Below are 19,360 nucleotides of genomic sequence, written 5' to 3' on the forward strand. Positions count from 1 at the left end.
TGTAGCTTAACCTATACCAACTCATCATAATCACACATTTATATTCATCTCAATCTGCAGTGTAACTGTGTTGCTCTTCAATCCCTACCTCAACAATGTTGTACACTTAAAAGTATAGGAAAAGACAACACTTAACCTAACATATTTAAGTGCAGCACTTAAGGAAATATTCATCTTGGCATTCCACCACTCATTTATTTTTAACATTTATTGTGCTTCATTTGTTTTTCATTATTCTACCTTTTGTCAAGGCAAAACTCAAGGGCTACAGACAGGACAGACTTAAAAGAAGACTTTCAACTGAAACACATTTGCGTAATGTTGCAGAGGTGGACATACAGATGAAGAAAAGAATTCTGGATATGATGGAGTCATCTGAGAGGCCAGCTTCTGAACATCACAGTAAATTATAAGTCACTCTTGAGAGACAAGTTCAGTTGCAGATGGATTTTTACTGCTAAGACAAGTCATGCATCCACCACCACAACCTTTCAACCTGCCACCACACCATGGTCTATGCATGTGCACCACCACCACACGCTGTACCTGGCTCATTTTGAGTACACTGTACAGCCTTGTTAGTTCCCAGAACTCGAAAAAAATTGAGGAAACTCGTTGCCTCAAAAAAACTAAGTAAAGCTTACTTAAGATGACTGTTAGGACAACTTACACATTGCAAGTCTGCAGTATTAAGAATAACTTGATATTTCTGACTGTACAATTTTAATTGTTTACCTACTGACAAACATTTCAAGTTCAACTAAATGAAAAAACTATTTGTGGTAACCTGAATATGATTAAAAATAATTAACAACACTTTTTGTAATGATGTTAAAATCAGCCCAACTTTTATTTTCAAACACAACAAAGTATAACAGCCAACATACTGGACACTGTTCTGCTGAACAACAAACAATTATATTGCCATCACTGTTATAATCTTACAATGAAACAAAGTCTCAGATGTAATTATTCTGAAAATAAGTTTAGGCCTACCACAAGTTTGTTTTGTACTTACATTACTTATATAATCAAAATAAAATATTTATTGTTCTGTCACAAGTGCAGTGTCTGATTTAAACAACACATTTGTTTTTCATTCCAACACAGGAGCTGGAATGTTGTAATGTTTTAAGGATGGCTTGTTTCCAGTCCAGGCATTACTGCCCGAATGACTGTCATGGATCGAGGTGATCCAAATGTAAGTGCAGAAGAAGGTCTTTAACTTCCCTTAAGTACAGTGGCAGTGGATGTGGGTTGGAGATGCAATGAGCTTGAACCTGCAGGCGACCATCTTCACTGACCACACCATCTGTGACGGAGGACTCATCTCTCCTGGTGTCCTGCGAGCAAACAATCATATTTTTTGGAACATGAACTTAATTGCTTTCTTAAAACATTTTTTTCTGCATTTGGTATGAAACAGACTCCAATTTACACAATCTCAGGCTCCCTCCCCACCAGAGAGGTGACATTCAATGTCCCAATTGTCAGTCTGGATAGCCCTGACCCCCACCCGACACACAATAATGCCATGAAAGCATCATTTTAAAAAGGGCTATGCAAACATGGCCAATAACTTTCATTCTAATGATGTGCAAAATGATTTGGGAACAAAACAAATTTTGCTGTTAGAAAACTTGCAGACTTCACTATATACAGTGTAGACCCTCTAAACTAAGTTTGGGGGATGTGATCTTTCAAGAAATGCAGACCAAACTGTTGTTGTTTGTTTACTTACACAGCATGTCTTGTAGAATTAACTGGAGTCACCAGCAACAGCATAGTGCAGTCATATCTCAAGTCTAATAACAGAAGACAGGAAAAGATCAGTAAAGAAACAACTTCCCCAAACCAAAGCACAAATAAAACGATAAGTAAAACAGGCTGATCCAAAGTATGATTAAAGTTCAGCCTGATTAATATAAATGTCACTGACAGTTGCTAATATATTGGAAAACCGAAATACTTACCACTGAGTTGATGTCTTTCTGTCCAACAACAGGAGTGCTGATCCCGATCCTCAAAGACAGTAAGAAGCAAGCAGAGGGAGAAAAAGCAGAACAGTTTTCAGAAACTGATTTTATCCTTAATGGCTGTGCAATTATTGTAACATAGAGATTGCTTATGTTGTTAAATAAAGGCTAGATTTGACATTAATAGATGCCACAGATGTTCAAAAGCTGCCACAAAGCATGAAAAAAAAAATGGACGTCTCCAAAAAACGTCAGAGCATTTTTGCAAATATGTGATGTCTTGATAAATCGAGCAGATATTTGAACTTTACACAGCTACATTCTCGCCTGAAAATATCTTAAAAGTTTATTTTGTGACCCAGAAAAAGTAATACGTTTTTTAGCCGCGCTCCTCTGCCATTGCTGCGTTTACAAGTATGCACAGGCTCTAATGACCACCCTCCTCCTTTTCCCCAGACTACCCTTTCTGGGTCACAAAATAACCTTTTAAGATATTTTCAGGCGAGAATGTAGCTGTGTAATGCTCAAACATCTACTTAATTTATAAAAATATCACATATTTGCAAAAGTGCTTCCACGTTTTCGGAGAGCTCTGTTATCCACCAGCGCAATAGCTGACCGGGAGGTCAAGGCTTGATAGAGTCCAGGAGCACAGCTAACTCCTGGCTTATTGTTTTCAACCCCCCTGCACTCTTTTGCTACTCAGGTTAAACATTATATATATAATTAGTTAGTTAGTTAGTTATGGCTATGGATTGAAAATACCCCCCACACCCCACCCTACCCCTAACGGCTACACCTCCCGAAGAATTTTGTCTGGGCTCTTATCTCACTTTTTTATTTCAAACAATCAACAGAAAATTTCACAGACATAGTTTTATGTAAGGTTTTTAAGGCTGTGGTGTTAATTTTTAAGTAACATGAGCCCAGCGGCAGCAGCAACGCTAGGCTCACACTAACTAGCTAGCAAGATTATAATCCTGGTGCTAAACTAAGAGACGCCACAAAATCAGTTTGAATAAGAGTAAACATTTACTCACCAAGTCAGTGTATCAGCTAAAGATCCACAGCAATGACAATAATATGTTGAGCTGAGGCTTCTCCAGGTTTGCTCAACATATTCCATAACAAATGCCGGCACCGTGAACATGCGGACTGATCCGAGAGGGAGGAGGACGGAAGTGACGTGGCATTTTCAAAACACATCTTTCATCCTTCCGCCCTCTGAAGCAAAACTTCCAGCTTAGTTAGTTTTTCTAAGTTAAGACAAGTGAAATAAATTGAGTTTATCTGCATTTTTGCATAAAAGGTACTGGTAAGTTATTTAAATGGAGTTCTAATAACAAATTGTCAAAAATTGAGTTGAGCCTATTTAATATTTAAAATGAAACCCAATATTCCATTGTACAGTGTAGGTTTCCATGTGTAATTAGTGTGTAAGAATATTGCAGAAGAAGCTTAATGTGTACTTTGTAAAAACGATGAGAAATGAAGCTGGCTGAAGAAGAAAAGATAAATGGCCCTTTTTTCAATCAATCTCTCGGCCGGCCGCTTGGCGTATGACATGTGGCGGAAGTCTCTGGTACAGAGGGCCGCCAGTTCGAATCCCTCACGAACTCATTTGCCACGGCCCTCGCTTGAGGGACAGGGGAGACACGTACGCGCGTTTCCTTTAGCTTTCACCTAGTAATCATACAGCTCGCCTTCATTTCTTTAACTACTGTGTAGCTTAACCTATACCAACTCATCATAATCACACATTTATATTCATCTCAATCTGCAGTGTAACTGTGTTGCTCTTCAATCCCTACCTCAACAATGTTGTACACTTAAAAGTATAGGAAAAGACAACACTTAACCTAAAATATTTAAGTGCAGCACTTAAGGAAATATTCATCTTGGCATTCCACCACTCATTTATTTTTAACATTTATTGTGCTTCATTTGTTTTTCATTATTCTACCTTTTGTCAAGGCAAAACTCAAGGGCTACAGACAGGACAGACTTAAAAGAAGACTTTCAACTGAAACACATTTGCGTAATGTTGCAGAGGTGGACATACAGATGAAGAAAAGAATTCTGGATATGATGGAGTCATCTGAGAGGCCAGCTTCTGAACATCACAGTAAATTATAAGTCACTCTTGAGAGACAAGTTCAGTTGCAGATGGATTTTTACTGCTAAGACAAGTCATGCATCCACCACCACAACCTTTCAACCTGCCACCACACCATGGTCTATGCATGTGCACCACCACCACACGCTGTACCTGGCTCATTTTGAGTACACTGTACAGCCTTGTTAGTTCCCAGAACTCGAAAAAAATTGAGACACAACTACCCCTCACTGTCAGCACTCAGTGAGTCTACAGACTCATCCAGCATCAATATCCGTCCTCTGAGCTACTTTGAGGATGTGACAGCAGCTGTGTCAGAGGTCAGAGATAAACTACAGGACATTCTGAGAGAGGAATGGACAAACATCTCACTGACAGTCACTGAAGTGGATGTTTCACTGTCAGATCCACCAGAGCCAAAGACCAGAGCTGGATTCTTAAAATATTCATGTGAAATCACACTGGATCCAAACACAGCATACAAACAGCTGTTATTATCAGAGGGGAACAGAAAAGTAACATTAATGAATCAACAACAGTCTTATTCTGATCATCCAGACAGATTCACTGGATGGTGGTGTCAGGTCCTGAGTAGAGAGAGTCTGACTGGACGTTGTTACTGGGAGGTGGAGTGGAGAGGGGGAGGAGTTTATGTAGCAGTCGCATACAAGAATATCAGCAGAAAAGGAGATGGTAATGAATGTGGATTTGGACATAATGACAAATCTTGGTCATTAGATTGTAACAACAACAGTTATACATTTCGGTACAACAACATCCAAACTCGTGTCTCAGGTCCTCGTTCCTCCAGAGTAGGAGTGTACCTGGATCACAGAGCAGGTATTTTGTCCTTCTACAGCGTCTCTGAAACCATGACTCTCCTCCACAGAGTCCAGACCACATTCACTCAGCCGCTCTATGCTGGACTGGGGGTTTACTTTATTGGAGACACTGCTGAGTTGATTAAAGTGAAATAGACTGAAGTCTTTCATATTGTGGGTTTAAATCTGTATTTTAGTTTCATTTTATTTTCTCTCCATCATTTCTGCACAGAGATCAGCTGTCAGTCAAACATTATGGGTGGTACCTCCACATCTTCTAGTTGTTCTCTTGATGTTTCTGAGTTTTTAAAGGAGATCTTTCCTGTGACTGTTTATGGAGGCTATCACTGCTCATCATCATTTTGATTTACTAAAATATTTCTCCACATGAAAATGTAAACTTCTCTATCCTCTAAATGTTTCTGGAATATTTGTATTGAAAAATGTCCACATTTCTCTTCATGAGTATGGCAGACCATGTGTGTGTGTTTGTGTTTGTTTTTGTCAAAATCATCAAACAAATGAGGAAAAACTGTGATTTTAATGAATGAATTCATATATTGTGTTGATGTTTTATTGTGTGAATAAACTGGAAGGTTTGACTATAAATCAAACTTTGAACAAAGTCTTTTCTTCTGTCTTCATTCCAGGATCTCACTCAAATCTGATGCAGAAAATATGAAACTAATCTGAGAGAATAACTGAAGCAGTTTTCCTCCTGAAGCATCACAAAGTTCAGAGTTCATGTTTAGAGCAGAAGATTCAGCAGTCGCTCTGTGACCTTTCAACTTTCTTCACTAAAACAGCTTCATTACAGAGAAACAAGTCACATTTTCTTCATGTTCTTAAGTCCTTTCAGATGTTTTTAATGGTCCTTGAATGCAGCATCAGTGTCGCAGGTTTAAAAGGTCACTTTCTGTTGTGTTCAAAGATTTCCTTCAGATATGGTCTTTAATCAGTAAAGCCAGTGATACAGCAGTGTCATTAGCTGTGTTATTGGCACCAGGCTGTGTTTATGTATGTATTTAATTCTGTCTGAGGATGTCTTCAGCATGAAATGATCATTTGCTCAGCTGCTGTGTCTCATCTCTTATCAGACATTGGTTGGAACAGAGTTTTGTTGCTGACCATCTGACAAGAGGGTGAAGAAAAGCTTCAGGCTTCATTTGGACACTACGTTGGACAGAAGTCTCCACAAAAATGACTCAGAAATACAAATATTATTAATGAAAGTCCAAATGTCAAAAAGGGGTCATACATGATCCTGAGAAATGTCCTTGAACATTTGAACATGAGTCAGAGGGTTGTCAGGTTTCTACACTGCATCGTGGCATCAAGCCTGAGATGTCTGTGTAAACAAGTATGGAGGACACAAATGCACAGACGCAGTCGAGCTGTTTACTGCTGATGAGGAAGGAAAATAGTCTGTTGGATATTAAAGCAGCATTTATTAGAGTAAGAACAGATACTTGTGTCCTTCATTTGATCCCCGTCAATTTACAGAAGACTTAAGGACCCTTTGACTTCTAACATACAGCTGCATGTTTACAATTTTATTATTGATTTATTTCTAGCAAAGCGAGACTTTACTGATTAAAGACATATAATCAGACATATTACTGTTAGTTTCTGAAAAAGACTCACATAAAGCAGATTTATCACAAGCAAACATCGAGACACATCCTTCATGGCTTAAAGTTGCAGTGGGACTCTTTCGCCATCTGGTGGTTGTAACAGTTATGACAACTGTTCCTGCATATATGTCCCTCCTCAGTGTGAAGAAGACTGGACTCCAAGCTGCTCCTGCTGATCACTGCGTGTTCCTCCTGTGTCTAAAATCTATTTCCATTATGAATCAGGAAACTGTTTGCACCAATCATAAAGGCAATAAAATACGTCACACACTAAGAAATAACAAAAAGGAATTGTGGATTTCAAGGAGATTTTTCCCTCGTTTTTTGAAATCATAAGAATACAAACTAATGCAAGACTGTCATGTTTTCATAAGTTTGTAGAGACACTGTTCTGTTGTATTCTAGGACATCAGTCACTTTTTAAATGCATGCTACTCCTCCTCCTCCTCATCATCATCATCATCATCATCAGCACCCATGACCTCCTTTTAGTCTTTGTTTTGTTATTTTTCAGAGTTCAGGAGACGTTCTTATGGGATTTCCACAGTGTACAAGTACTGTTTAGACCCTTTACCTTAAAGAAAAGAGTAAAGTACAAAGTAGATTTACTCACTGCAGGAAAATAATGCCTCAATCTGATATATTGTCTTATATGACAAACTGAAAGTGATGCATCAAAGTGTAAGCAGCATTTTCCTGTTACAGCTGGTCTAGATGGAACTGATCTGATCTCCTTTATGTACAGGTAGATATCCAGTGGGTTTGCTAAGGGTCACAGATGAGGGGCTGTGTGAGATGTTTAATGGGAAAGGAAATAAAACCATTGTTCCAGACCTGCAGCTAAGATACTCGAGTATCTTCAAACATGAAGCTGAGTATTACTTCCATACTTTCCTCCACTGCTGATGACCTTGTTACCTGCTGCTCCCTGTTAATGATCAGCCTCAGTTCTGATAGTAAACTGTTGGCTCTCGTTCTGTCAGCTTGTTGCTCAGTGACGTCTTGTTTTCATTTTCCTTCTTCTTCAAATGTGTCTTCCTTTAACTCTTTGCTTTTGTTTCTGCTTCAAACACCAAATGATACACGTGCTGCACCTCTGATGGTTTGTCAGAGAGCAGAACAATTTACATTACAGAGAATATTTTACAGTTGAACATAAACTTTCACTTTTTTCCTCTAAAGTGTGCTCACTGGTTTTTCCAGCTGCTGTGAGATGTTTATGCCTGACTGTAAAGATGGAAATAAACACAGCATTGGAAAAGATGGCGCTGGTGAGGTCGGCTGCCATCACGATTGCTCCGACCACCTTTTCTTTGTTTTTGTTTTTTAAGTTAGTTTTCAGCGCTTCTAAATCGGCAAAATCATCACCATTGGGTACATTAGGTATGACAGTGACACTCTTGTTTCTATTGGTATACAATGTACTCACAATTCGAAGTTTTTAACTCCGGATCCGAGCTGGCCGAGTGAGATCTTGAGGGGGAACAAAGGACGCGACGCGGCGGCCTCGAGGGAAACGAGCCGGCGTCAGGAACAGGCTGAGAGTTCGTGCACACCGCACACCTCTGCCTAGCATCCTGCTCGCCAACGTCCAGTCAGTGGAGAACAAGCTTGATGACCTCAGGGCCAGGATAAAGTTCCAGAGAGACATTCAGGACTGCAATCTCCTCTGCTTCACCGAGACATGGCTGAACCCAGCGGTGCTGGACCACGCCATCCAGCCGGCCGAGTTCTTCTCGGTTCACCGCATGGACAGGACACGGGACTCGGGGAAGTCAAGGGGAGGCGGCGTGTGTTTAATGGTGAACAACAATTGGTCCAACAGTGCGAACGTTGTTCCTCTCACACGCTCCTGCACACCAAATCTGGAACTACTGTCCATCATGTGTCGTCCTTTTTATCTACCTCAAGAGTTTACATCGGTCATTATAAGTGCCGTTTATATTCCACCACAAGCGGACACGGTCACCGCCTTATGCGAGCTGCATGAGGCACTCACACAGCACCAGACACAACACCGGGTCGCTGCGCTTATTGTAACGGGGGACTTTAATAGTGCCAACCTCAAACGTGCAGCGCCGAACTTTTATCAACATATCACCTGCCCCACCAGAGGTGAAAGGACACTGGACCACTGCTACACTACGGTCAAGGACGGCTACAAGGCACAATCCCGCCCTCCGTTTGGCAAATCCGATCACGCCGCCATCTTCCTCATGCCAAAATACAAACAGGAAACAAGGCTGAAACAGGAAGGACGCAACCCATAACGGCGATGCTCAGTGGCTAGTGGATCTGAGGGCAGACCATAGCGACCTCCCTGAACAGGGTCCAGTAACCATCACAGTGGCAGATATCCAAGAAAGGGTCTCCAGTATGAAGAGTTGGACAGCACCAGGGCCCGACATGGTTCACGCCTACTGGCTAAAGAAGCTGACTGCACTCCACGAGCGTCGGGCAGCACAAATGAACCAGCTGCTAGTTAACGAGGGACACCCGGAATGGCTAACCGAAGGTCGGACGGTCCTGATCCCCAAGGACCCCAAGAAGGGACCAGTCCCCTCCAACTACCGACCAATAACCTGCCTCAGTACTACATGGAAGCTCCTGTCAGGCATCATATCGGCTAAGATGAACAGGCACATGGGTCAATACATGAGCGGGACACAGAAAGGAATTTGCAAGAATACCAGAGGCGCAAAACACCAGCTACTGGTAGACAGAACAGTCAGCCGAGACTGCAAGACCAGACTAACCAACCTGTGCACTGCCTGGATTGATTACAAGAAGGCCTATGACTCAATGCCCCACAGCTGGATACTGGAATGCCTAGAATTGTACAAGATCAATGGGACCCTAAGAGCCTTCATCAGGAACTCAATGGGGATGTGGCGTACAACACTAGAGGCCAACTCCAAGCCCATAGCACAAGTCACCATCAAGTGCGGGATCTACCAAGGAGATGCTCTGTCCCCACTGCTGTTCTGCATAGGCCTGAACCCCCTCAGTGAGATCATTAACAAGACTGGCTACGGATACCGACTACGGAACGGAGCAGTTGTCAGCCACCTCCTGTACATGGATGACATCAAGCTGTATGCCAAGAGTGAACAAGACATCGATTCACTGATCCACACTACCAGGCTATACAGCAATGACATTGGAATGTCGTTCGGGCTGGAGAAGTGTAGTCGGATGGTAACAAAGAGAGGGAAGGTAGTCAGAACTGAGGGGATTGAACTACCAGAAGGCAACATTGCAGACATAGAGGACAGTTACAAGTACCTGGGGATCCCGCAGGCGAATGGGAACCATGAAGAGGCCGCTAGAAAAGCTGCAACCACCAAGTACCTGCAGAGGGTCAGGCAAGTCCTGAGGAGTCAGTTGAACGGTAAGAACAAGATCCGGGCCATCAACACCTACGCCCTGCCCGTGATCAGGTACCCTGCTGGGGTAATAGGCTGGCCAAAGGAGGAGATAGAAGCCACTGACATAAAGACAAGAAAGCTCCTTACCATGCATGGAGGGTTTCACCCCAAGTCCAGCACCCTGAGGCTGTACGCTAAGCGGAAGGAAGGGGGTCGGGGACTGGTGAGTGTCAGCACCACAGTCCAGGATGAGACAACGAACATCCAAGAATACATCACGAAGATGGCCCCAACTGACAGCGTGCTCAGTGAATACCTCAGGCAGCAGAAACCCAAGAAAGAGGAGGGAGACGAGGAACCATCATGGAAGGACAGGCCCCTGCACGGTATGTACCACCGGCAGATAGAGGAGGTGGCTGATATCCAGAAATCCTACCAGTGGCTGGACAAAGCTGGCAGCACAAGAACAAGCTCTGAGTACAAGATCCATAGAGGCTGGGGTCTATCACACAGGCAAGACCCCAGGTGCAGGCTGTGTAAAGATGCCCCAGAGACAATCCAGCACATAACAGCAGGGTGCAAGATGCTAGCAGGCAAGGCATACATGGAACGCCATAACCAAGTGGCCGGCATAGTGTACAGGAACATCTGTGCCGAGTATAACCTGGAAGTCCCGAGGTCAAAATGGGAAATGCCCCCAAGGGTGGTGGAGAATGACCGAGCTAAGATCCTGTGGGACTTCCAGATACAGATGGACAAAATGGTGGTGGCTAACCAACCGGACATAGTGGTGGTAGACAAACAGAAGAAGACGGCCGTAGTGATCGATGTAGCGGTTCCGAATGACAGCAATATCAGGGAGAAGGAACACAAGAAGCTGGAGAAATACCAAGGGCTCAGAGAAGAGCTCGAGAGGATGTGGAGGGTGAAGGTAACGGTGGTCCCCGTGGTAATCGGAGCACTAGGTGCGTTGACTCCCAAGCTAGGCGAGTGGCTCCAGCAGATCCCGGGAATAACATCGGCGATCTCTGTCCAGAAGAGCGCAGTCCTGGGAACAGCTAAGATACTGCGCAGGACCCTCAAGCTCCCAGGCCTCTGGTAGAGGACCCGAGCTTGAAGGATAAACCGCCCGCAGGGGCGTGCTGGGTGTTTTTTTTTATATATATGTGTGTGTATATGTATATATTATTATATTTATATTTCTTCATACATTCTTATATATTCCTATACTGTGTATTTTGTTGTACAGTTATTTTATTTTCAACTTTAATTTATATATTTTATCTTATTCTTTCCCAGTTAAATTTACGCTTCATTCTAATTTGTGTTGTACAGTTATTTGTACAACACAAATTAGTGAAATGAAACTTAAAGTTTCATTTTTAACTTTAATTTTTATATTTTATTTTATTCCTTCCTAGTTAAATTTACCCTTTTTAATTTTCATATTTATTTCCTATCTTATTCAAGGCCTTTTCTTTTTTTCTTTAGGTCACGAGCAGTTGTCTAAGCATTTCACTGCATATCGTACTGTGTATGACTGTGTATGTGACAAATAAAATTTGAATTTGAACAGATGGAAACACTCAGAGTGTTGCTGCTGGTTAGTCAGTAAATTAACAGAACATGGTTCATAAAACTGCTCCTACAACTGTTTTTGAATCATTTTTAAAGACACTTTTGTCATGGTCTGCGGTGGGTGGCTGGAATTTCCATAAGGCTCCTGAACTTACCTGGGATCCGCCCCTGGGCAGGGCCAACTCCTCCAGCTCCTGCACACCTGGAGCCTATTGCAGGCAATCAAGCCAGAGGGATTTAAGCCACACGTTGATGTTCATTCTCTGCCAGTTTGTCATCAACACATGTTGGTAACAAGCCCTTATACTTCAAGTGCTTGCTGTGATTTGTCTTGTTAACAAGACTCTCTTGTGCTGCAGTTACTGTATTCACCTTGGCTCACGCTCCACCTCTGGACTCAGGATACCAAGCAATCATTTTGAAAATCTCTCTGTGCCTCACCTGCCTGCCCTCCTGCCATCACACTCCATCTGAAGCCCCGGATCTCAGGTCAGCCTTTCCACGCCACTCAGCCTCCCCTGGATTCTCATCACCCCCCTCTCAACACTCCATGTGCCCTACTGCAAGTAAGAATTGCTACTCTTACAACTTGCCACTTCAGAGCTGCCTCCACTATCTTCTCTCTTCAGTGTGACTGTTCCCTGCTCAGCTCCACTCTGCATCTCAGGCCCCGTTCCCTCGCCCTAGCCACGTTTCCCAGGCCACGCCACATCAAACTCCACGTCTTATTGGTTTTTTTTGTCCTTGCTACGTTTTTTGCACTTAAGCCTAATAAATGTTACATCATCTGCTGTCTCTGCTCTGGGTTCCTGCACCTGAGTCCTGTTCAGTACAGGCCACTCGGCCCCGTGACAACTTTATTGTTCTGTTTTTGTGTTTTGGCATGTCTGTGCTAACTTCTTGTTTTAATGGTACTCTAATTTAAACTGATTTTTCCTGTTTTAATACCTAAATCAATAATCATTTATTTTTTTTGTTCATTTGTCTAAATTCTGGGAAAAGAAAGTAGTTTGTATTTGTTTAAGATACAATGAAATCATATTTTGACATATTGGAAGATGACGTCGAGCTGAAAAAATACTACAGGTATAAATGGAAACTACAGTTTATTTCTGTTATTTCCTGTGATAGTGTTTGTAACTCGCTCATGATAACTGTTCATTCAGCTGCTGTTTTTGTCTGCTGGACATCTTTAGCTTTCAGTAAGGATGCATTCATAGATCAGCACATCTTTTTGAACCACATTTCTTATGAGACTCAGAGTTTACATTTTGGAAATGTGGTGAGACCTGGGGTAGAAAGAGACTGAAGCCAGCTTCAACCTCGGCAGTTTTGTGTGTGTGTGAAGCAGAAAGATAAGAACTGTGTGGCCAACTCATCACACACATAATCCTGAATCAGAAAAACAGCATCAAGTGTTGTAATTGTTAAACACAGAAGTGTGATTTATATGTGGTTTTACTGATGGTTAACACAGTCGCACAAACACCTGAAACTGATCAAAATATAAAACAACATATTAAACATAAATATGTGCCAGTTACCAGAACTTATATGTGGTTTCACTGAGGTTTAATTATGCTCAGTTTATCAATACTCACTCATACAAAAGTTTTATTGATTATTTGGCTTTAGGTTTTCCAGTTTTCCAGCTGCTGCTGTTTAATGTTTGCCTGGGAAAAGAAACTTCAGTCAGTGTGGGAAGTTTGGTTAAGCTGGTGGAAAACAATACTGTTACACTGACCTTTTAGATAAGATTGTCTTACCTGTGGTTTCTCTGATGTGCACGACAAAACAGTCTCCAGGCAGCTTGAGGCCCATTTAAAGGTTCCTGGTGGTACCAAGTGATTGAAGAGAGGATTGAAAAGCCATATTAGTTTATTGTAGATTGTAGTCAGTTGGCCAAGCTTGTAATGAAAAACTGTTCTTTACTCGAAGCTTTCATCACAGTCCTCTTTGGTGACATCTGGTGGACAAATATATGAAGAGCAGCTTGAGTCTGCAGCTTATAATGAACGGCTTCATTATGATTGCCCACTCTGCAGAGCTGACAGCTTGTGTTTGATGTCATGTGACAGTTCTGTGTGATATCGGGCTGATATGTTGCTTTGAACGTGAATTTTTTGGGGGGTGAAAAAACGATGTTATCATCAATCAATCATGTGGTCAGAAGAATCTGTGCTTACCTTGCAGGAATGTTTTAAATTTACAGATTGGGAAGTTTTTATTCAGTCTTGATGCTTTGGTGGATGTTAGCTCATATGCAGTTTTTTGTAAAGACATGATTATACCCCTTATACCCCTTAAGCGTGCTAAAGTGTACCCTAACAATAAGCCATGGGTCACCAAAGGCATCAAATCCTGTTTAAGGAAAAAGAGACAGGCTTTTAAAGAGGGGGCTGTTACTGACTTTCAGGCAGTCACCAAAGACTTGAAAATCGAGCTCTTGAAAGCAAAACAGATCTACAAAAACCTTCTTGAAAGCAAATTTGCTGCAAAACATTTTGGGTGTGCCTGGACTTGTATGAAAACCATATCAGGGTTTCAAAATCCCCAGAGCAGCAGTCAGATCATTGTAGACGCTTTTAAGTCAGACAGAGATTTGAATATGCTTTATGCTCGTTTTAGTTCTTCTGAACTGAAACAGAAACTGAAAGATACTCAACACTTCATCACTGAACTCAGCGATGTCCAAAAGGCCTTTCATACAGTTAATGTGAACAAGAGCCAGGGCCCTGATAACATTAGTGCCGCCTAATTAAATCTTGTGCTAAAGAGCTCAGTCCTAAATTTCAGCTTATTTTTAATAAATCCTTTCAAATACAAAATGTGCCCTCGCTTTGGAAGGAAGCTGTCGTCGTTCATGTCCCTAAATCTAGTCGTCCAAACGTCCTGAATGACTTCAGGCCTGTTGCCTCACCTGAGTTGTCATGAAAGTCTTTGAAAAAATCATCAGAAATGTGATTATGGAAGAGATTGAATATCAGCTGGATCCAATGCAATTTGCGTCCAGGCCCAACAGAGGAGTGCAGGACGCGCTTTTGACTCAACTAAATCTGATTCTTAAACATGTAGAGAGTAAAGGGACTTTTGCAAGACTTCTTTTCATTGATTTTTCTTCAGCTTTTAATACAATACAGCCCCATATTTTAATGAAAAGACTTTTAGAAGAGTTTGAAATCAGGAAAAACCTGGTTTGCTGGATTTTAGATCTTTTAACTGAAAGGTCACAAAGAGTGAGAATAAATGGGGTCCTGTCTGACCCAGTGTTCTCCTCCACAGCTTCTCCTCCAGGGTGTCTCTTATCGCCCTTATTATTCATTCTCTTTACAAACATGTGTCTGAGCCAAGGGCGTAGATTTGGTTTTGGCATTGGTGGGGACGGATGATTCAACCACCGAACTCTGCCCTGTTTCTTTTTTTTTTTTCCTTTTTGTTTTTGCTCCTTAATAAAAAGAGGAGAAATATACTTGCCTACATATGCTATTCTACGTGTTTTTAAACCATTTAAAATCACAATTCATAGTTTTATATGTGAATTAGATAATGTTAAATTACTATTAAACAAATGACTGACTAAGTATTTTAGACTTTAGTTTACTTCAGTCATATTCCATATAAATCAGGTATCATACAAACATAAAAATAGCTTCAAATACAGTCATGACAATAAAAGAAAATGACTTTAAGAAATTAACAACATTAGTTCAGTTATAGTACACCAACATCTCTGATACATTTGCACTAAGGGAACACTGAATGACCTGCTGGGTTTTGTCCATAAAACTACTCGTCTAAGATGACCACAAAGTAAAAGATCTCAGCAAAATTATGCAACATTTTAGGCACTATTGCCCCGATCAAATCAGTGAGCTGGGATGTTTTATTCTAAACATGAACTACTGTTACAGCAACAGACATGGACTACTGGTGTCCCACACAACAACTCAATGTCCACTATGTGAAGGAGCCAAACACATGCCTGCTCCTCTCGTTAACTGAGATAAACTGCTGGCATATTTGTTTTACATCTATACTGTCCAGTCTCTGCTGGTGGACACACAGCAGCATTGTTTAATCTCATTTGAGTCATTGTTGACCTTAGCCATCTTTTTAGTCTTCTGAGAGCACTGAAGCTTCTTTCAGCCTCAGTACATGAGTTTTATCCTCAGATTAAAATTATTATTCTGTGCTTGATGTGCCTCACCTTTGGCTCTTCCCCTCTGACTGCACTAGGACATATTGCCACCTGATAAAATAACACATGGATTCGTGCCATATAAAAAGTGAGACGTGTCAATTCAGATTCTTTGTCAAATATACACTAATGAATCAATTTACATCAGCAGCCTAACAATTGTCATGATAATAAATACTAGTTAATCTATAGCACCAAATCATCAGTCAGTCACCTGTGACCTCACCTCTTCACCTCTGTCTGAGCTACAACATGGCAGAGCTGCCTCTGTCAGCTGATAAATAACAGTGAGACATTCACATACATGCAGTCACACATGTGCTTCAAATACAGTCATGAACCATCAGGTCATCATCCAATTTCACCTGTGATCTTGTATCACCATTACTTTCTATCACCTGACAAATAGGACATACATGACAATAAGAATAAAATGTGGAGCTGCTTCAGTGTTTCTGTCAATTTGTGCAGATCTTGACTCGTCAGTAATGTTTGTAGTGTGAGTGCATTTTTAAAACAATTTGTGCAAACTGCACTACAAGGTGGAATATTTGCAAAATCCTGACTACCTCATGATATTTTGTCTCAAAAATTAACGCTATGAATATGTCAGTACCATTAGGATAAAATTATTGTGTCACCAACATTTTAACGTTAGACATATAATTTTAACAGCCTCTGTAAACTAATATCCTGGCTCGCTCGAGGCTCCGTTTTCTCTGACAGTTTCAATCAAAATTAGAAATGCTGCTCTGAGACTGAGAGAACTGATAGTGCTGCCTGCTGTGCAGTTAGTTTACAAAACACGTTATTCATGGTTACATACAATTTTAGACTGATGTGGGCCAAAGCCTAGCATAGCCTGTAACGTTATTGTGTCGAAGCTCCGAATCGTGCGTCGGGTAATCTCGGGGGCGTTTTTCTGAAGCGCGTATCGAGGCTTGCTTTGATTACGTATGCAGTGACGTTCGAGGCCTCGCGGGCAGTCCGTACCACGTGACTGATTCGGGAACTGGTTCACCGTTTCGCGCCAAATTCGAAATAAAATGGGCAGCAAAACACAGCTGATTCCCCCATCACGTTGTGTTGTGGAATTGGATTACGTACGTGTTACATAGTTACTTGAGCATTTCTTCCCTCGATGGAACCAGCAAGGAAAAGAAAATTTTCCCCTGTCTGGCAACATTTTGATGTCATCTCTCCTAATAAGGTATACACACTGTAATAAAGAAATGATAAGTACCATAATATAAATAAACCACACCACAGATCCTATAATCAGATTTCTGTCTTTCTGTTTATTAAAAGGTGAAGTGTTTGCTGTGCTCTAAAGAACTTGGATACAGCAACAACACCTCATCTATGCTGAGGCATTACAGAGCCCTGCATGAGAACAAGGAGACTAACCAAGGTGGACCAAGCTCAGGTGAGTTTTTGTAGGTTTTAAGGATACAGTCATTTGATACATTTATATTCCCCATGTAATTCATTAATATTTGGGTTCTATTTACTGAAATATGTAATTTCTTAATGTTTTTTTGTTGTATCAGGGGAGAGGAATGATGTGGATGAGGCCTTGGTCAACATGGTGATAGAGGATTCCCAGCCCTTCACTATTGTGGAGGACAGTGGGTTTAGGAAGCTTGTTAAAGTTTTGAACCCTAACTATGTTCTCCCCACAAGGCAGGTGTGTATCTTAAAATATGAAGCATGTTTCCATTTTGCCTTTATTTACATATTAAGTACTGTACCTTCTTTTGTTTAGGCTTTGAAAGCTATGGTGGACCAAAGATACAAAGAGTCCAAACAAAAAGAAAAACTGACTGTGGCCAAGGTTTCTGCAGTTAGTTTGACATCTGATATGTGGACCTCCATTAACACAGAGGCTTACCTAGCCGTCACCTGCCATTTCATTGACTCTAACACTGCATTGCATTCTGTAGTGTTAGGTGTTCAGCACTTCCCTCAAGCACATACTGCTGTCAATTTGTCACAAGTAACAGCAGCGCTCATGTCAGAGTGGGGCATTACAGACAAAGTTACATGTTATGTGACTGATGGAGCAGCAAACATGGGTGCTTGTGCTAAGGAGCTTCGTTTGCGTCACAGTAATTGTGTGGCACATACATTAAACCTAATGGTCAAAAAAGCTCTTGATCAACACACGACGCTGTCTGACATCCGGACTACCTGTAGGAGGATAGTGGGATATTTCAAGAGCAGTACAACTGCTAAGGTTTGTTCCATTATTTCATTACTGCTTTGAGGTGCTGCTGCAGTAACACAGCTTGAATTAATCAGTTTGTGTTGGCTGTTTTTCTAGGAGAGGCTGACAGAGGTGCAGGAGCAAATGGGCCGGCCTGCACTGAAGTTAATTCAAGAGGTGGATACACGTTGGAACAGCACATTCCAAATGCTTCAACGTGTTCATGAACTCAGGGAACCTATTGGAGCATCGTTAGCTGGCCTGCACACTGATATTTGCCCACTATCCTCTGAACAGTATGACCTTATGGCAGAATGTCTTAAAATACTCTCCCCATTTAATGATGCCACCACTGAGCTGTCAGAGGAAAAGCGAGTGTCTGGATCCAAAGTAATTCCACTTCTAACAATGTTGCACCATGCACTAAATGAAGAGGAAATGGGAGTTGTCCTAACTCCAGAGAGCTCCACCATGGTTGAGTGTCTAAGGAGACAATTAAAGGAGAAGCTCTACACATTGCAGTCAATGAGCATCATGTCACTGGCAACATTGCTGGATCCAAGGTTCAAAAAAATAGGCTTCTTTAGCCCAAATAAAGCAATGGATGCTGAGAAGAGACTTATTTTTGAATGTGCTGCTATTTTGCGGCACGTGGCCTTCTCATCAGCAGCCTCATCATCAAAAGCTTCTCAGCCTGTGACTCAAGGTATATGAGCACATTTTGATTATTATATTGTATTTAGTTACTTACATTCTGTTTGTTTTAGGTAGCAAACTGTGGCATCGTTTGGACACCACTGTTCTGGAGACAAAGACCCCAAATGCTACTGCTGATGCAACAGCTGAAGTACAGAAATACCTCCATGAACCAAATATGGGCAGACTGGAGAATCCGCTGGAGTACTGGGCTGGACACAAATTTCTTTATCCAAACTTGTATAAACTTGCTGTGGTTTTTCTTGCAACCCCTGCTTCATCTGTGCCCTGTGAGAGGATATTTTCAAAAGCAGGAGAAATCCTCTCAAAAAAGAGGAACCGTCTTAAGCCCAGCACTGTGGAAAAGCTGCTATTTTTGAATAAAAACAAATGAAAACTTTTCCCTAGTGTCATGAGCACTGTTATAAAGTCACAACCACATTCACATCACAACTCCCTCCCTTTTTGTTTCCATGTACATTCCTGTGTTAAGCTGCCAATTTATTATACACAAACATTAATTAAATTAAATTAATATAAAATTAGTATAATATTAAATATAACTAATATTTAGAGTTTAGTTATTGGTGTCATGAACAAAAGTAATTTCTTTATTCATTCAACTTGAAGCGCCACACACTAGTTTGTGTCATTATTGAGATGTACATAAGCATGATTACACAGTTACACAATCATCCCAAAAACTCTGTACTGATAGTTTCCACTTTCTCTTTTGTATCAGACATACTGAGACAATATTCGGGATA

The 19,360-nt window shown here is 41.3% G+C and overlaps 2 protein-coding genes and 1 long non-coding RNA gene across 3 annotated transcripts in view; 2 read left to right on the top strand and 1 right to left on the bottom strand.

Annotated features, from left to right (window-relative positions):
• The window catches only part of LOC146497066 (tripartite motif-containing protein 16-like), a 112,049-nt gene extending 106,511 nt beyond the window's left edge, over positions 1–5,538 (top strand). The window contains exon 2 of the mRNA XM_085140706.1: positions 4,677–5,538. Coding sequence (XP_084996832.1) covers positions 4,677–5,069 — 393 coding nt within the window. The 3' untranslated portion in view covers positions 5,070–5,538. The remainder of the gene's footprint in view (positions 1–4,676) is intronic.
• On the bottom strand, positions 224–2,944 carry LOC146497078 (uncharacterized). Its single transcript, XR_014870759.1, has 3 exons — positions 1,974–2,944; positions 1,742–1,805; positions 224–1,343 (listed from the first exon to the last, which is right to left on the bottom strand). It is a non-coding gene; the product is annotated as an uncharacterized LOC146497078 (long non-coding RNA).
• A 6,891-nt stretch (positions 5,539–12,429) lies between the features above and the next one.
• On the top strand, positions 12,430–18,994 carry LOC146497079 (E3 SUMO-protein ligase ZBED1-like). The gene is made up of 6 exons (XM_085140713.1): positions 12,430–16,901; positions 17,000–17,117; positions 17,242–17,378; positions 17,457–17,927; positions 18,015–18,603; positions 18,665–18,994. The coding sequence occupies exons 1-6, from the start codon at positions 16,833–16,835 to the stop codon at positions 18,985–18,987; spliced, it is 1,707 nt and encodes a 568-aa protein (XP_084996839.1). The 5' UTR covers positions 12,430–16,832; the 3' UTR covers positions 18,988–18,994.
• Positions 18,995–19,360: the final 366 nt, after the last annotated feature.

The sequence above is a fragment of the Neolamprologus multifasciatus genome, chromosome 18 (assembly GCF_963576455.1).
Source record: "Neolamprologus multifasciatus chromosome 18, fNeoMul1.2, whole genome shotgun sequence".
NCBI lineage: Eukaryota > Metazoa > Chordata > Actinopteri > Cichliformes > Cichlidae > Neolamprologus > Neolamprologus multifasciatus.

Coding starts and splice junctions, on each gene's coding strand:
- LOC146497079 (XM_085140713.1), top strand. CDS start 16,833: ATGGAACCAGCAAGGAAAAGAAAATTTTCCCCTGTCTGGCAACATTTT. Junction 16,902..16,999: donor ATGTCATCTCTCCTAATAAG/GTATACACACTG, acceptor GTTTATTAAAAG/GTGAAGTGTTTGCTGTGCTC. Junction 18,604..18,664: donor TTCTCAGCCTGTGACTCAAG/GTATATGAGCAC, acceptor TGTTTGTTTTAG/GTAGCAAACTGTGGCATCGT.